The following is a 16,292-nucleotide window of genomic DNA, read 5'->3' as shown; positions in this document are numbered from 1 at the left end:
TGTCACCCCATGTCACCCCGTGTCACCCTATGTCACCCTATGTTAACCCATGTCCTCGTGTGTCCCCATGTCCCCAACCCAACCATGACCAACTAGAGATGGTTCATCAACAAGGTGGGTCCCCATGTCACCTCAGTGTCACCTTAGTGTCACCTCAGTGTCACCTGGGTCACCCCATGTCACCCCATGTCACCCCGTGTCACCCTATGTCACCCCATGTTAACCCATGTCCTCATGTGTCACCCATGTCCCCAACCCAACCATGACCAGCAAGAGATGGTTCATCAACAAGGTGGGTCCCCATGTCACCTCAGTGTCACCTCAGTGTCACCTGGGTCACCCCATGTCACCCCATGTCACCCCGTGTCACCCTATGTCACCCCATGTTAACCCATGTCCTCGTGTGTCCCCATGTCCCCAACCCAACCATGACCAACTAGAGATGGTTCATCAACAAGGTGGGTCCCCATGTCACCTCAGTGTCACCTTAGTGTCACCTGGGTCACCCCATGTCACCCCATGTCACCCCGTGTCACCCTATGTCACCCCATGTTAACCCATGTCCTCGCGTGTCACCCATGTCCCCAACCCAACCATGACCAACTAGAGATGGTTCATCAACAAGGTGGGTCCCCATGTCACCTCAGTGTCACCTCAGTGTCACCTGAGTGTCACCTGGGTCACCCCATGTCACCCCATGTCACCCCATGTCACCCCGTGTCACCCTATGTCACCCCATGTTAACCCATGTCCTCGTGTGTCACCCATGTCCCCAACCCAACCATGACCAGCAAGTGCTGGCTCGTCAACAAGGTGGGTCCCCATGTCACCTCAGTGTCACCTCAGTGTCACCTCAGTGTCACCTGGGTCACCCCATGTCACCCCATGTCACCCCGTGTCACCCTATGTCACCCCAAGTTAACCCATGTCCTTCTGTGTCACCCATGTCCCCAACCCAACCATGACCAGCAAGAGATGGTTCATCAACAAGGTGGGTCCCCATGTCACCTCAGTGTCACCTCAGTGTCACCTCAGTGTCACCTGGGTCACCCCATGTCACCCCGTGTCACCCTATGTCACCCCATGTTAACCCATGTCCTCGTGTGTCACCCATGTCCCCAACCCAACCATGACCAGCAAGAGATGGTTCATCAACAAGGTGGGTCCCCATGTCACCTCAGTGTCACCTCAGTGTCACCTCAGTGTCACCTGGGTCACCCTGTGTCACCCCATGTCACCCCATGGTCCCCCCACATCCCCCTGTGTCACCCATGTCCCCAACCCAGTGTCACAGGTTGACCACTCAATGACCAGCCTGGTGGCCCTTGGTGACATCTCTGTCCCCACAGGTTGACCACTCAATGAGAGCCCTGGTGGCCATGGGTCCCCAATTGTCCCCACACATTGACCACTCAATGAGAGACCTGGTGGCCATGGGTCCCCAATTGTCCCCACAGGTTGACCACTCAATGAGAGCCCTGGTGGCCATGGGTCCCCAATTGTCCCCACAGGTTGACCACTCAATGAGAGAGCTGGTGGCCATGGGTCCCCAATTGTCCCCACAGGTTGACCACTCAATGAGAGACCTGGTGGCCATGGGTCCCCAATTGTCCCCACAGGTTGACCACTCAATGAGAGACCTGGTGGCCATGGGTCCCCAATTGTCCCCACACATTGACCACTCAATGAGAGACCTGGTGGCCATGGGTCCCCAATTGTCCCCACACGTTGACCACTCAATGAGAGCCCTGGTGGCCATGGGTCCCCAATTGTCCCCACACATTGACCACTCAATGAGAGCCCTGGTGGCCATGGGTCCCCAATTGTCCCCACAGGTTGACCACTCAATGAGAGACCTGGTGGCCATGGGTCACCAATTGTCCCCACAGGTTGACCACTCAATGAGAGCCCTGGTGGCCATGGGTCCCCAATTGTCCCCACACATTGACCACTCAATGAGAGACCTGGTGGCCATGGGTCCCCAATTGTCCCCACAGGTTGACCACTCAATGAGAGACCTGGTGGCCATGGGTCCCCAATTGTCCCCACACATTGACCACTCAATGAGAGACCTGGTGGCCATGGGTCCCCAATTGTCCCCACACATTGACCACTCAATGATAGACCTGGTGGCCATGGGTCCCCAATTATCCCCACAGGTTGACCACTCAATGAGAGCCCTGGTGGCCATGGGTCCCCAATTGTCCCCACAGGTTGACCACTCAATGAGAGACCTGGTGGCCATGGGTCCCCAATTGTCCCCACAGGTTGACCACTCAATGATAGACCTGGTGGCCATGGGTCCCCAATTGTCCCCACAGGTTGACCACTCAATGAGAGACCTGGTGGCCATGGGTCACCAATTGTCCCCACAGGTTGACCACTCAATGAGAGCCCTGGTGGCCATGGGTCCCCAATTGTCCCCACACATTGACCACTCAATGATAGACCTGGTGGCCATGGGTCCCCAATTGTCCCCACAGGTTGACCACTCAATGAGAGACCTGGTGGCCATGGGTCACCAATTGTCCCCACAGGTTGACCACTCAATGAGAGCCCTGGTGGCCATGGGTCCCCAATTGTCCCCACAGGTTGACCACTCAATGAGAGCCATGGGTCCCCAATTGTCCCCACAGGTTGACCACTCAATGAGAGACCTGGTGGCCATGGGTCCCCAATTGTCCCCACACATTGACCACTCAATGAGAGACCTGGTGGCCATGGGTCCCCAATTGTCCCCACACATTGACCACTCAATGAGAGCCCTGGTGGCCATGGGTCCCCAATTGTCCCCACAGGTTGACCACTCAATGAGAGACCTGGTGGCCATGGGTCCCCAATTGTCCCCACAGGTTGACCACTCAATGAGAGCCCTGGTGGCCATGGGTCCCCAATTGTCCCCACACACTGACCACTCAATGACCGGCCTGGTGGCCCTTGGTGACATCTCTGTCCCCACAGGTTGACCACTCAATGAGAGCCCTGTTGGCCATGGGTCCCCAATTGTCCCCACAGGTTGACCACTCAATGAGAGCCCTGGTGGCCATGGGTCCCCAATTGTCCCCACACATTGACCGCTCAATGAGAGACCTGGTGGCCATGGGTCCCCAATTGTCCCCACAGGTTGACCACTCAATGAGAGACCTGGTGGCCATGGGTCCCCAATTGTCCCCACAGGTTGACCACTCAATGAGAGACCTGGTGGCCATGGGTCCCCAATTGTCCCCACAGGTTGACCACTCAATGAGAGACCTGGTGGCCATGGGTCCCCAATTGTCCCCACAGGTTGACCACTCAATGAGAGCCCTGGTGGCCATGGGTCCCCAATTGTCCCCACAGGTTGACCACTCAATGAGAGACCTGGTGGCCATGGGTCCCCAATTGTCCCCACAGGTTGACCACTCAATGAGAGACCTGGTGGCCATGGGTCCCCAATTGTCCCCACAGGTTGACCACTCAATGAGAGACCTGGTGGCCGTGGGTCCCCAATTGTCCCCACAGGTTGACCACTCAATGAGAGACCTGGTGGCCATGGGTCCCCAATTGTCCCCACAGGTTGACCACTCAATGAGAGACCTGGTGGCCATGGGTCCCCAATTGTCCCCACAGGTTGACCACTCAATGAGAGACCTGGTGGCCATGGGTCCCCAATTGTCCCCACAGGTTGACCACTCAATGAGAGACCTGGTGGCCATGGGTCCCCAATTGTCCCCACAGGTTGACCACTCAATGATAGACCTGGTGGCCATGGGTCCCCAATTGTCCCCACAGGTTGACCACTCAATGAGAGACCTGGTGGCCATGGGTCCCCAATTGTCCCCACAGGTTGACCACTCAATGAGAGACCTGGTGGCCATGGGTCCCCAATTGTCCCCACAGGTTGACCACTCAATGAGAGACCTGGTGGCCATGGGTCCCCAATTGTCCCCACACATTGACCACTCAATGAGAGACCTGGTGGCCATGGGTCCCCAATTGTCCCCACAGGTTGACCACTCAATGAGAGACCTGGTGGCCATGGGTCCCCAATTGTCCCCACACGTTGACCACTCAATGAGAGACCTGGTGGCCATGGGTCCCCAATTGTCCCCACATGTTGACCACTCAATGAGAGACCTGGTGGCCCATGGTGACCTCTCTGTCCCCGCAGGTTGACCGCTCGGTGACTGGCCTGGTGGCCCAGCAGCAATGCGTGGGGCCCCTGCACACGCCGCTGGCCGACGTGGCCGTGGTGGCCCTGACCCACGGGGACACGGTGGGGGCGGCCACGGCGCTGGGCGAGCAGCCAATCAAGGGGCTGGTGGCCCCGGAGGCCGGAGCCCGGATGGCCCTGACCGAGGCCTTGACCAACCTGGTGTTCGCCCGCGTCACCCACCTGCGGGTGAGTGGGGACAACCCTGGGGACATGGGGGACACGGGGGGTTTGGCGTTGATGTGATAGGGGGTGATGTGGGTGTGGGGTTGGTGACGTGGTTATGGGGTGGTTGGGTCAATGGGGGACGTGTCATCGGGATGACAAGAGCATGAGATGACAATGGGGACATTGACGTGGTTATGGGGTGGTTGGGTCAATGGGGGACGTGTCATCGGGATGACAAGAGCATGAGATGACAATGGGGACATTGACGTGGTTATGGGGTGGTTGGGTCAATGGGGGACGTGTCATCGGGATGACAAGAGCATGAGATGACAATGGGGACATTGACGTGGTTATGGGGTGGTTGGGTCAATGGGGGACGTGTCATCGGGATGACAAGAGCATGAGGTGACAATGGGGACACTGACGTGGTTATGGGGTGATTGGTCAATGGGGGACGTGTCATCGGGATGACAAGAGCATGAGGTGACAATGGGGACATTGACGTGGTTATGGGGTGGTTGAGTCAATGGGGGACGTGTCATCGGGATGACAAGAGCATGAGATGACAATGGGGACATTGACGTGGTTATGGGGTGATGGGTCAATGGGGGACGTGTCATCGGGATGACAAGAGCATGAGGTGACAATGGGGACACTGACGTGGTTATGGGGTGGTTGGTCAATGGGGGACGTGTCATCGGGATGGCAAGAGCATGAGATGACAATGGGGACATTGACGTGGTTATGGGGTGGTTGGTAAATGGGGGACGTGTCATAAGGATGACAAGACCATGAGGTGACAATGGGGACATTGACGTGGTTATGGGGTGATTGGTCAATGGGGGACGTGTCATCGGGATGACAAGAGCATGAGATGACAATGGGGACACTGACGTGGTTATGGGGTGATTGGTCAATGGGGGACGTGTCATCGGGATGACAAGACCATGAGATGACAATGGGGACACTGACGTGGTTATGGGGTGGTTGGGTCAATGGGGGACGTGTCATCGGGATGACAAGACCATGAGATGACAATAGGGACATTGACGTGGTTATGGGGTGATTGGTCAATGGGGGACGTGTCATCAGGATGACAAGAGCATGAGATGACAATGGGGACATTGACGTGGTTATGGGGTGGTTGGTCAATGGGGGACGTGTCATCGGGATGACAAGAGCATGAGGTGACAATGGGGACACTGACGTGGTTATGGGGTGGTTGGGTCAATGGGGGACGTGTCATCGGGATGACAAGAGCATGAGATGACAATGGGGACATTGACGTGGTTATGGGGTGGTTGGTCAATGGGGGACGTGTCATCGGGATGACAAGAGCATGAGATGACAATGGGGACATTGACGTGGTTATGGGGTGGTTGGTCAATGGGGGACGTGTCATCGGGATGACAAGAGCATGAGATGACAATGGGGACACTGACGTGGTTATGGGGTGGTTGGGTCAATGGGGGACGTGTCATCGGGATGACAAGAGCATGAGATGACAATGGGGACACTGACGTGGGATGGGGACATGGGGCGGCTCTGACATGTCCTTTTTGTGTCCCCATGTCCCCTCTGTCCCCTCCATCTCCATGCGCCACCTCCATGGCCGTGGTGTCTCCTTGTCCCTTGTGTCCCCATGTCCCATCTTCCGTGTCCCTTTGTCCTCATCTCATGTCCCTATGTCCCCATCTTCTGTGTTCCCATTTACCCATGTTCTGTTGTCCCGATGTCCCCCTGTCCCCATCTTGTGTCCCCATGTCCCATCTTCTGTGTCCTCCTGTGTCCCCACCTCTCTGATGTCCCCACCATTGGTGTCCCTGTGTCCCCATCTGTGTCCTCCATGTCCCATCTTTCTTCTGTGTCCCCTTGTCCTCATCTTGTGTCCCCATCTCCTGTGTCCCCATGCCCCCATATCCCCATGTCCCCATGTCCCCATATCCCCCTGTCCCCATGTCCCCATGTCCCCATATCCCCATGTCCCCATATCCCCATATCCCCACATCCCCATGTCCCCATGTCCCCCTGTCCCCATGTCCCCCTGTCCCCATATCCCCATGTCCCCATATCCCCATATCCCCACATCCCCATGTCCCCATGTCCCCCTGTCCCCATGTCCCCATGTCCCCATATCCCCATGTCCCCATATCCCCATATCCCCATGTCCCCCTGTCCCCATGTCCCCCTGTCCCCATGTCCCCATATCCCCATGTCCCCATATCCCCATATCCCCATGTCCCCCTGTCCCCATGTCCCCCTGTCCCCATATCCCCATGTCCCCATGTCCCCCTGTCCCCATGTCCCCATGTCCCCCTGTCCCCATATCCCCATATCCCCATATCCCCATATCCCCATATCCCCATGTCCCCATGTCCCCCTGTCCCCATATCCCCATATCCCCATGTCCCCATATCCCCATGTCCCATGTCCCCATGTCCCCATGTCCCCATGTCCCCATATCCCCATGTCCCCATGTCCCATGTCCCCATGTCCCCATGTCCCCATATCCCCATATCCCCATGTCCCCATGTCCCCCTGTCCCCATATCCCCATATCCCCATATCCCCATATCCCCATGTCCCCCTGTCCCCATGTCCCCATGTCCCCATATCCCCATGTCCCATGTCCCCATGTCCCCATATCCCCTTGTCCACATGTCCCCATAACCCCATGTCCCCATATCCCCATGTCCCCATATCCCCCTGTCCCCATGTCCCCATATCCCCATGTCCCCATGTCCCCATATCCCCTTGTCCACATGTCCCCATAACCCCATGTCCCCATATCCCCATGTCCCCATATCCCCCTGTCCCCATGTCCCCATATCCCCATATTCCCATGTCCTCATGTCCCATGTCCCATGTCCCCACTGTCCCCATATCCCCATATCCCCCTGTCCCCATGTCCCCATGTCCCCCTGTCCCCATGTCCCCATATCCCCATATTCCCATGTCCTCATGTCCCATGTCCCATGTCCCATGTCCCCATGTCCCCATGTCCCCATATCCCCATATCCCCATGTCCCCATATCCCCCTGTCCCCATGTCCCCATGTCCCCATATCCCCATGTCCCCATATCCCCCTGTCCCCATGTCCCCATATCCCCATGTCCCCATATCCTCATGTCCCCATATCCCCATGTCCCCATGTCCCCATATCCCCATGTCCCATGTCCCCATGTCCCCATGTCCCCATGTCCCCCAATGTCCCCATATCCCCATGTCCCCATGTCCCCATATCCCCATATCCCCATGTCCCCATGTCCCCATGTCCCATGTCCCCATGTCCCCATGTCCCCATATCCCCATGTCCCCATGTCCCCCTGTCCCCATGTCCCCATATCTCCATATCCCCATATCCCCATGTCCCCATGTCCCCATGTCCCCATATCCCAATGTCCTCATGTCCCCATGTCCCCCTGTCCCCATATCCCCATGTCCCCATATCCCCATATCCCAATGTCCTCATGTCCCCATGTCCCCCTGTCCCCATGTCCCCATGTCCCCATATCCCCATGTCCCCATGTCCCCATATCCCCCTGTCCCCATATCCCCATGTCCCCCTGTCCCCATATCCCCATGTCCCCATGTCCCCATGTCCCCATGTCCCCATATCCCCCTGTCCCCATATCCCCATGTCCCCATGTCCCCATGTCCCCATATCCCAATGTCCTCATGTCCCCATGTCCCCCTGTCCCCATATCCCCCCGTCCCCATATCCCCATATTCCCATGTCCTCATGTCGCATGTCCCATGTCCCATATCCCCATATCCCCATGTCCCCCTGTCCCCATGTCCCCATGTCCCCCTGTCCTCGTGTCCCCATATCCCCATGTCCCCATATCCCCATATCCCCATGTCCTCATGTCCCCATGTCCCCATATCCCAATGTCCCCATGTCCTCATATCCCCCTGTCCCCATGTCCCCCTGTCCCCATATCCTCATGTCCCAATATCCCCATATTCCCATGTCCCCATATCCCCATGTCCCCATGTCCCCATGTCCCCATGTCCCATGTCCCCTTCTCCCATATCCCCATATCCCCATGTCCCCCTGTCCCCATATCCCCATGTCCCCCTGTCCCCATGTCCCCATATCCTCATGTCCCCATATCCCCATGTCCCCATGTCCCCATATCCCCATGTCCCCCTCTCCCATGTCCCCTGTCCCCTGTCCCAGGACGTCAAGTGCTCTGGTAACTGGATGTGGGCGGCCAAATCCGGCTCGGAGGGGGGGTCCCTGGTGGCCGCGTGCGGGGCGCTGGTGACACTGATGCACCAGCTGGGCGTGGCCATCGATGGCGGGAAGGACTCGCTCAGCATGGCCGCCCGTGTGGGGGGCGACACCGTCATGGCACCCGGTGAGACCCGGGGACGCGGCCGGGGTCATGGGGGCACCCATGGGTGACACCACCATGGGTTGGGGCTTGGGTGGCACCAACGGGACCCATGGGTGACACCACCATGGGATGGGGCTTGGGTGACACCAACAGGACCCATGGGTGACACCACCATGGGATGGGGCTTGGGTGACACCAAAAGGACCCATGGGTGACACCACCATGGGATGGGGCTTGGGTGACACCAACAGGACCCATGGGTGACACCACCATGGGATGGGGCTTGGGTGACACCAACGGGACCCATGGGTGACACCACCATGGGATGGGGCTTGGGTGGCACCAATAGGACCCATGGGTGACACCACCATGGGATGGGTCATGGGTGACACCACCATGGGATGGGGCTTGGGTGGCACCAACAGCACCCATGGGTGACACCACCATGGGATGGGTCATGGGTGCCACCACCATGGGATGGGGCTTGGGTGACACCAACAGGACCCATGGGTGACACCACCATGGGATGGGGCTTGGGTGGCACCAATAGGACCCATGGGTGACACCACCATGGGATGGGGCTTGGGTGACACCAACAGGACCCATGGGTGCCACCACCATGGGATGGGGCTTGGGTGGCACCAACAGGACCCATGGGTGACACCACCATGGGATGGGTCATGGGTGACATCATTGGGATCCATGGGTGACACCACCATGGGATGGGGCTTGGGTGCCACCAACAGGACCCATGGGTGCCACCACCATGGGATGGGGCTTGGGTGACACCAACAGGACCCATGGGTGACACCACCATGGGATGGGGCTTGGGTGACACCAACGGGACCCATGGGTGACACCACCATGGGATGGGTCATGGGTGACATCAACAGGACCCATGGGTGACACTACCATGGGTTGGGGCTTGGGTGGCACCAACAGCACCCATGGGTGACACCACCATGGGATGGGGCTTGGGTGGCACCAACAGCACCCATGGGTGACACCACCATGGGATGGGGCTTGGGTGACACCAACAGGACCCATGGGTGACACCACCATGGGATGGGGCTTGGGTGACACCAACAGGACCCATGGGTGACACCACCATGGGATGGGGCTTGGGTGGCACCAACAGCACCCATGGGTGACACCACCATGGGATGGGGCTTGGGTGCCACCAACGGGACCCATGGGTGACACCACCATGGGATGGGGCTTGGGTGACACCAACAGGACCCATGGGTGACACCACCATGGGATGGGGCTTGGGTGCCACCAATAGGACCCATGGGTGACACCACCATGGGATGGGGCTTGGGTGACACCAACAGGACCCATGGGTGACACCACCATGGGATGGGGCTTGGGTGGCACCAACAGGACCCTTGGGTGACACCACCATGGGATGGGGCTTGGGTGGCACCAACAGGACCCATGGGTGACACCACCATGGGATGGGGCTTGGGTGGCACCAATAGGACCCATGGGTGACACCACCATGGGATGGGTCATGGGTGACATCATTGGGACCCATGGGTGACACCACCATGGGATGGGGCTTGGGTGGCACCAACAGGACCCATGGGTGACACCACCATGGGATGGGTCATGGGTGGCGCCAACAGGACCCATGGGTGACACCACCATGGGATGGGGCTTGGGTGGCACCAACAGCACCCATGGGTGACACCACCATGGGATGGGGCTTGGGTGGCACCAACAGGACCCATGGGTGACACCACCATGGGATGGGTCATGGGTGGCACCAACAGCACCCATGGGTGACACCACCATGGGATGGGTCATGGGTGGCACCAACAGGACCCATGGGTGACACCACCATGGGATGGGGCTTGGGTGGCACCAACAGGACCCATGGGTGACACCACCATGGGATGGGGCTTGGGTGACACCAACAGGACCCATGGGTGACACCACCATGGGATGGGTCATGGGTGGCGCCAACAGGACCCATGGGTGACACCACCATGGGATGGGTCATGGGTGGCACCAACAGGACCCATGGGTGACACCACCATGGGATGGGGTTTGGGTGACACCAATAGGACCCATGGGTGACACCACCATGGGTTGGGGCTTGGGTGGCACCAACGGGACCCATGGGTGACACCACCATGGGATGGGTCATGGGTGACATCATTGGGACCCATGGGTGACACCACCTTGGGATGGGGCTTGGGTGGCACCAACAGCACCCATGGGTGACACCACCATGGGATGGGTCATGGGTGGCACCAACAGGACCCATGGGTGACACCACCATGGGATGGGGCTTGGGTGGCACCAACAGGACCCATGGGTGACACCACCATGGGATGGGTCATGGGTGACACCAACAGGACCCATGGGTGACACCACCATGGGATGGGTCATGGGTGGCACCAACAGCACCCATGGGTGACACCACCATGGGATGGGGCTTGGGTGGCACCAACAGCACCCATGGGTGACACCACCATGGGATGGGGCTTGGGTGACACCAACAGGACCCATGGGTGACACCACCATGGGATGGGGCTTGGGTGGCACCAATAGGACCCATGGGTGACACCACCATGGGATGGGGCTTGGGTGGCACCAACAGGACCCATGGGTGACACCACCATGGGATGGGGCTTGGGGGACACCAACAGGACCCATGGGTGACACCACCATGGGATGGGGCTTGGGTGACACCAATAGGACCCATGGGTGACACCACCATGGGATGGGGCTTGGGTGGCACCAACAGCAACCATGGGTGACACCACCATGGGATGGGGCTTGGGTGACACCAACAGCACCCATGGGTGACACCACCATGGGATGGGTCATGGGTGGCGCCAACAGGACCCATGGGTGACACCACCATGGGATGGGTCATGGGTGGCGCCAACAGGACCCTTGGGTGACACCACCATGGGATGGGGCTTGGGTGGCGCCAACAGGACCCATGGGTGACACCACCATGGGATGGGGCTTGGGTGACACCAATAGGACCCATGGGTGACACCACCATGGGATGGGGCTTGGGTGGCACCAACAGGACCCATGGGTGACACCACCATGGGATGGGGCTTGGGTGACACCAATAGGACCCATGGGTGACACCACCATGGGATGGGGCTTGGGTGGCACCACCAGCACCCATGGGTGACACCACCATGGGATGGGGCTTGGGTGGCACCAATAGGACCCATGGGTGACACCACCATGGGATGGGGCTTGGGTGACATCAACAGGACCCATGGGTGACACCACCATGGGATGGGTCATGGGTGGCACCAATAGGACCCATGGGTGACACCACCATGGGATGGGGCTTGGGTGGCACCAATAGGACCCATGGGTGACACCACCATGGGATGGGGCTTGGGTGGCACCAACAGCACCCATGGGCGACACCACCATGGGATGGGTCATGGGTGGCACCAACAGGACCCATGGGTGACACCCCCATGGGATGGGGCTTGGGTGGCACCAACAGCACCCATGGGTGACACCACCATGGGATGGGTCATGGGTGGCACCAACAGGACCCATGGGTGACACCACCATGGGATGGGTCATGGGTGACGCCAACAGCACCCATGGGTGACACCACCATGGGATGGGGCTTGGGTGGCACCAACAGGACCCATGGGTGACACCACCATGGGATGGGTCATGGGTGGCACCAACAGCACCCATGGGTGCCACCACGATATTGGGTCATTGGTGACATCATTAGGACCCATGGGTGCCCCCTGTGACCCCCTATGACCCCTGTTGACCCCCCATGACCCCTATTGACCCCATGACCCCTGGTGACCCCAAATGACCCCTCCGTGACCTTTGACCCCTAGGCACCCTAGTGATCTCAGCCTACGCCGTGTGTCCCGACATCACGGCCACTGTCACCCCCGACCTCAAGTGTCCCCAAGGTCAAGGTCAGTGACCCCGGGGGGGATTTTGGGGGGTCCTGGGGGGTTTTGGGGTGTCCTGGGGGTGCTGGGACCCCCCCATGGATCTTGGGGTCCCCCCCAAGAAGTTTTGGGGTGCTGGGACCCCCCTGGAGGGCTGGGGGTGGATTTGGGGGGTCCCTATGGGTCCCATGACCCCCCATATATTTTGGGGTCCCCCCAAGAAGTTTTGGGGTGCTGGGACCCCCAGATTTCTTGGGGTGCCCTTAGGGAGCCAATGACACCCCCATGGGGTTTTGGGGTGTCCTGGGGGGGTTTTGGGGTGTCCTAGGGGTGCTGGGACCCCCCCATATATTTTGGGGTCCCCCCAAGAAGTTTTGGGGTGCTGGGACCCCCCGATTTCTTGGGGTGCCCTTAGGGAGTCAGTGACACCCCATGGGGTTTTGGGGGGTCCTGGGGGGTTTTGGGGTGTCCTAGGGGTGCTGGGACCCCCCCATATATTTTGGGGTCCCCCAAGAAGTTTTGGGGTGCTGGGACCCCCAGATTTCTTGGGGTGCCCTTAGGGAGTCAGTGACACCCCCATGGGGTTTTGGGGTGTCCTTGGTGGTTTTGGGGTGTCCTAGGGGTGCTGGGACCCCCCCATGGATCTTGGGGTCCCCCCAAGAAGATTTGGGGTGCTGGGACCCCCAGATTTCTTGGGGTGCCCTTAGGGAGTCAGTGACACCCCCATGGGGTTTTGGGGTGTCCTTGGGGGTTTTGGGGTGTCCTAGGGGTGCTGGGACCCCCCCATGGATCTTGGGGTCCCCCCAAGAAGTTTTGGGGTGCTGGGACCCCCAGATTTCTTGGGGTGCCCTTAGGGAGTCAGTGACACCCCCATGGGGTTTTGGGGTATCCTGGGGGGTTTTGGGGTGTCCTGGGGGTGGTGGGACCCCCCCATATATTTTGGGGTCCCCCAAGAAGTTTTGGGGTGCTGGGACCCCCAGATTTCTTGGGGTGCCCTTAGGGAGTCAGTGACACCCCCATGGGGTTTTGGGGTGTCCTGGGGGGTTTTGGGGTGTCCTGGGGGTGCTGGGACCCCCCCATGGATCTTGGGGTCCCCCAAGAAGTTTTGGGGTGCTGGGACCCCCAGATTTCTTGGGGTGCCCTTAGGGAGTCAGTGACACCCCCATGTGGTTTTGGGGTGTCCTGGGGGGTTTTGGGGTGTCCTGGGGGTGCTGGGACCCCCCCATGGATCTTGGGGTCCCCCAAGAAGTTTTGGGGTGCTGGGACCCCCAGATTTCTTGGGGTGCCCTTAGGGAGTCAGTGACACCCCCATGGGGTTTTGGGGTGTCCTGGGGGGTTTTGGGGTGTCCTGGGGGTGCTGGGACCCCCCCATGGATCTTGGGGTCCCCCCCAAGAAGTTTTGGGGTGCTGGGACCCCCAGATTTCTTGGGGTGCCCTTAGGGAGTCAGTGACACCCCCATGGGGTTTTGGGGTGTCCTGGGGGGGTTTTGGGGTGTCCTAGGGGTGCTGAGACCCCCCCATGGATCTTGGGGTCCCCCAAGAAGTTTTGGGGTGCTGGGACCCCCAGATTTCTTGGGGTGCCCTTAGGGAGTCAGTGACACCCCCATGGGGTTTTGGGGTGTCCTGGGGGTGCTGGGAACCCCCCATATATTTTGGGGTCCCCCATGAAGTTTTGGGGTGCTGGGACCCCCCAATGGACTTTGGGGTCCCCAATAGTGTAACCAGGGGGTGGTGACACCCTGGGGACATCTGGGGATATTTTGGGGTGCTGGGACCCCCCCATAGGGCTGGGGGTGGATTTGGGGGGTCCCTATGGGTCCCATGACCCCCCATATATTTTGGGGTCCCCCCTAGAAGTTTTGGGGTGCTGGGACCCCCAGATTTCTTGGGGTGCCCTTAGGGAGTCAGTGACACCCCCATGGGGTTTTGGGGTGTCCTTGTGTTTTTTGGGGTGTCCTAGGGGTGCTGGGACCCCCCCATGGATCTTGGGGTCCCCCCAATAAGTTTTGGGGTGCTGGGACCCCCAGATTTCTTGGGGTGCCCTTAGGGAGTCAGTGACACCCCCATGGGGTTTTGGGGTATCCTGGGGGGGTTTTGGGGTGTCCTATGGGTGCTGGGACCCCCCCATATATTTTGGGGTCCCCCAAGAAGTTTTGGGGTGCTGGGACCCCCAGATTTCTTGGGGTGCCCTTAGGGAGTCAGTGACACCCCCATGGGGTTTTGGGGTGTCCTGGGGGGTTTTGGGGTGTCCTGGGGGTGCTGGGACCCCCCCATGGATCTTGGGGTCCCCCCAAGAAGTTTTGGGGTGCTGGGACCCCCAGATTTCTTGGGGTGCCCTTAGGGAGTCAGTGACACCCCCATGGGGTTTTGGGGTGTCCTTGGGGGTTTTGGGGTGTCCTGGGGGTGCTGGGACCCCCCATATATTTTGGGGTCCCCCCAAGAAGTTTTGGGGTGCTGGGACCCCCAGATTTCTTGGGGTGCCCTTAGGGAGTCAGTGACACCCCCATGGGGTTTTGGGGTGTCCTTGGGGGTTTTGGGGGTGTCCTAGGGGTGCTGGGACCCCCCCATATATTTTGGGGTCCCCCTAATAAGTTTTGGGGTGCTGGGACCCCCAGATTTCTTGGGGTGCCCTTAGGGAGTCAGTGACACCCCCATGGGGTTTTGGGGTGTCCTGGGGGGTTTTGGGGTGTCCTAGGGGTGCTGGGACCCCCCCATATATTTTGGGGTCCCCCCAAGAAGTTTTGGGGTGCTGGGACCCCCAGATTTCTTGGGGTGCCCTTAGGGAGTCAGTGACACCCCCATGGGGTTTTGGGGTATCCTGGGGGGGTTTTGGGGTGTCCTATGGGTGCTGGGACCCCCCCATATATTTTGGGGTCCCCCAAGAAGTTTTGGGGTGCTGGGACCCCCAGATTTCTTGGGGTGCCCTTAGGGAGTCAGTGACACCCCCATGGGGTTTTGGGGTGTCCTGGGGGGTTTTGGGGTGTCCTGGGGGTGCTGGGACCCCCCCATGGATCTTGGGGTCCCCCCAAGAAGTTTTGGGGTGCTGGGACCCCCAGATTTCTTGGGGTGCCCTTAGGGAGTCAGTGACACCCCCATGGGGTTTTGGGGTGTCCTTGGGGGTTTTGGGGTGTCCTGGGGGTGCTGGGACCCCCCATATATTTTGGGGTCCCCCCAAGAAGTTTTGGGGTGCTGGGACCCCCAGATTTCTTGGGGTGCCCTTAGGGAGTCAGTGACACCCCCATGGGGTTTTGGGGTGTCCTTGGGGGTTTTGGGGGTGTCCTAGGGGTGCTGGGACCCCCCCATATATTTTGGGGTCCCCCTAATAAGTTTTGGGGTGCTGGGACCCCCAGATTTCTTGGGGTGCCCTTAGGGAGTCAGTGACACCCCCATGGGGTTTTGGGGTGTCCTGGGGGGTTTTGGGGTGTCCTAGGGGTGCTGGGACCCCCCCATATATTTTGGGGTCCCCCCAAGAAGTTTTGGGGTGCTGGGACCCCCAGATTTCTTGGGGTGCCCTTAGGGAGTCAGTGACACCCCCATGGGGTTTTGGGGTGTCCTGGGGGGTTTTGGGGTGTCCTAGGGGTGCTGGGACCCCCCATGAATCTTGGGGTCCCCCCAAGAAGTTTTGGGGTGCTGGGACCCCCAGATTTCTTGGGGTGCCCTTAGGGAGTCAGTGACACCCCAT

The 16,292-nt window shown here is 59.4% G+C and overlaps 1 protein-coding gene across 1 annotated transcript in view; it reads left to right on the top strand.

The window, feature by feature from the left end:
• The window catches only part of PFAS (phosphoribosylformylglycinamidine synthase), a 93,609-nt gene that overhangs the window by 54,154 nt on the left and 23,163 nt on the right, over positions 1-16,292 (top strand). Inside the window, exons 18-20 of the mRNA XM_065048192.1 lie at positions 4,151-4,381; positions 8,543-8,723; positions 12,551-12,634. Of these exons, the coding sequence (XP_064904264.1) occupies positions 4,151-4,381; positions 8,543-8,723; positions 12,551-12,634 (496 nt within the window). The remainder of the gene's footprint in view (positions 1-4,150; positions 4,382-8,542; positions 8,724-12,550; positions 12,635-16,292) is intronic.

The sequence above is a fragment of the Columba livia genome, unplaced genomic scaffold, assembly GCF_036013475.1.
Source record: "Columba livia isolate bColLiv1 breed racing homer unplaced genomic scaffold, bColLiv1.pat.W.v2 Scaffold_232, whole genome shotgun sequence".
Lineage (NCBI taxonomy): Eukaryota > Metazoa > Chordata > Aves > Columbiformes > Columbidae > Columba > Columba livia.
This window is presented reverse-complemented; position numbering and strand designations above follow the sequence as displayed.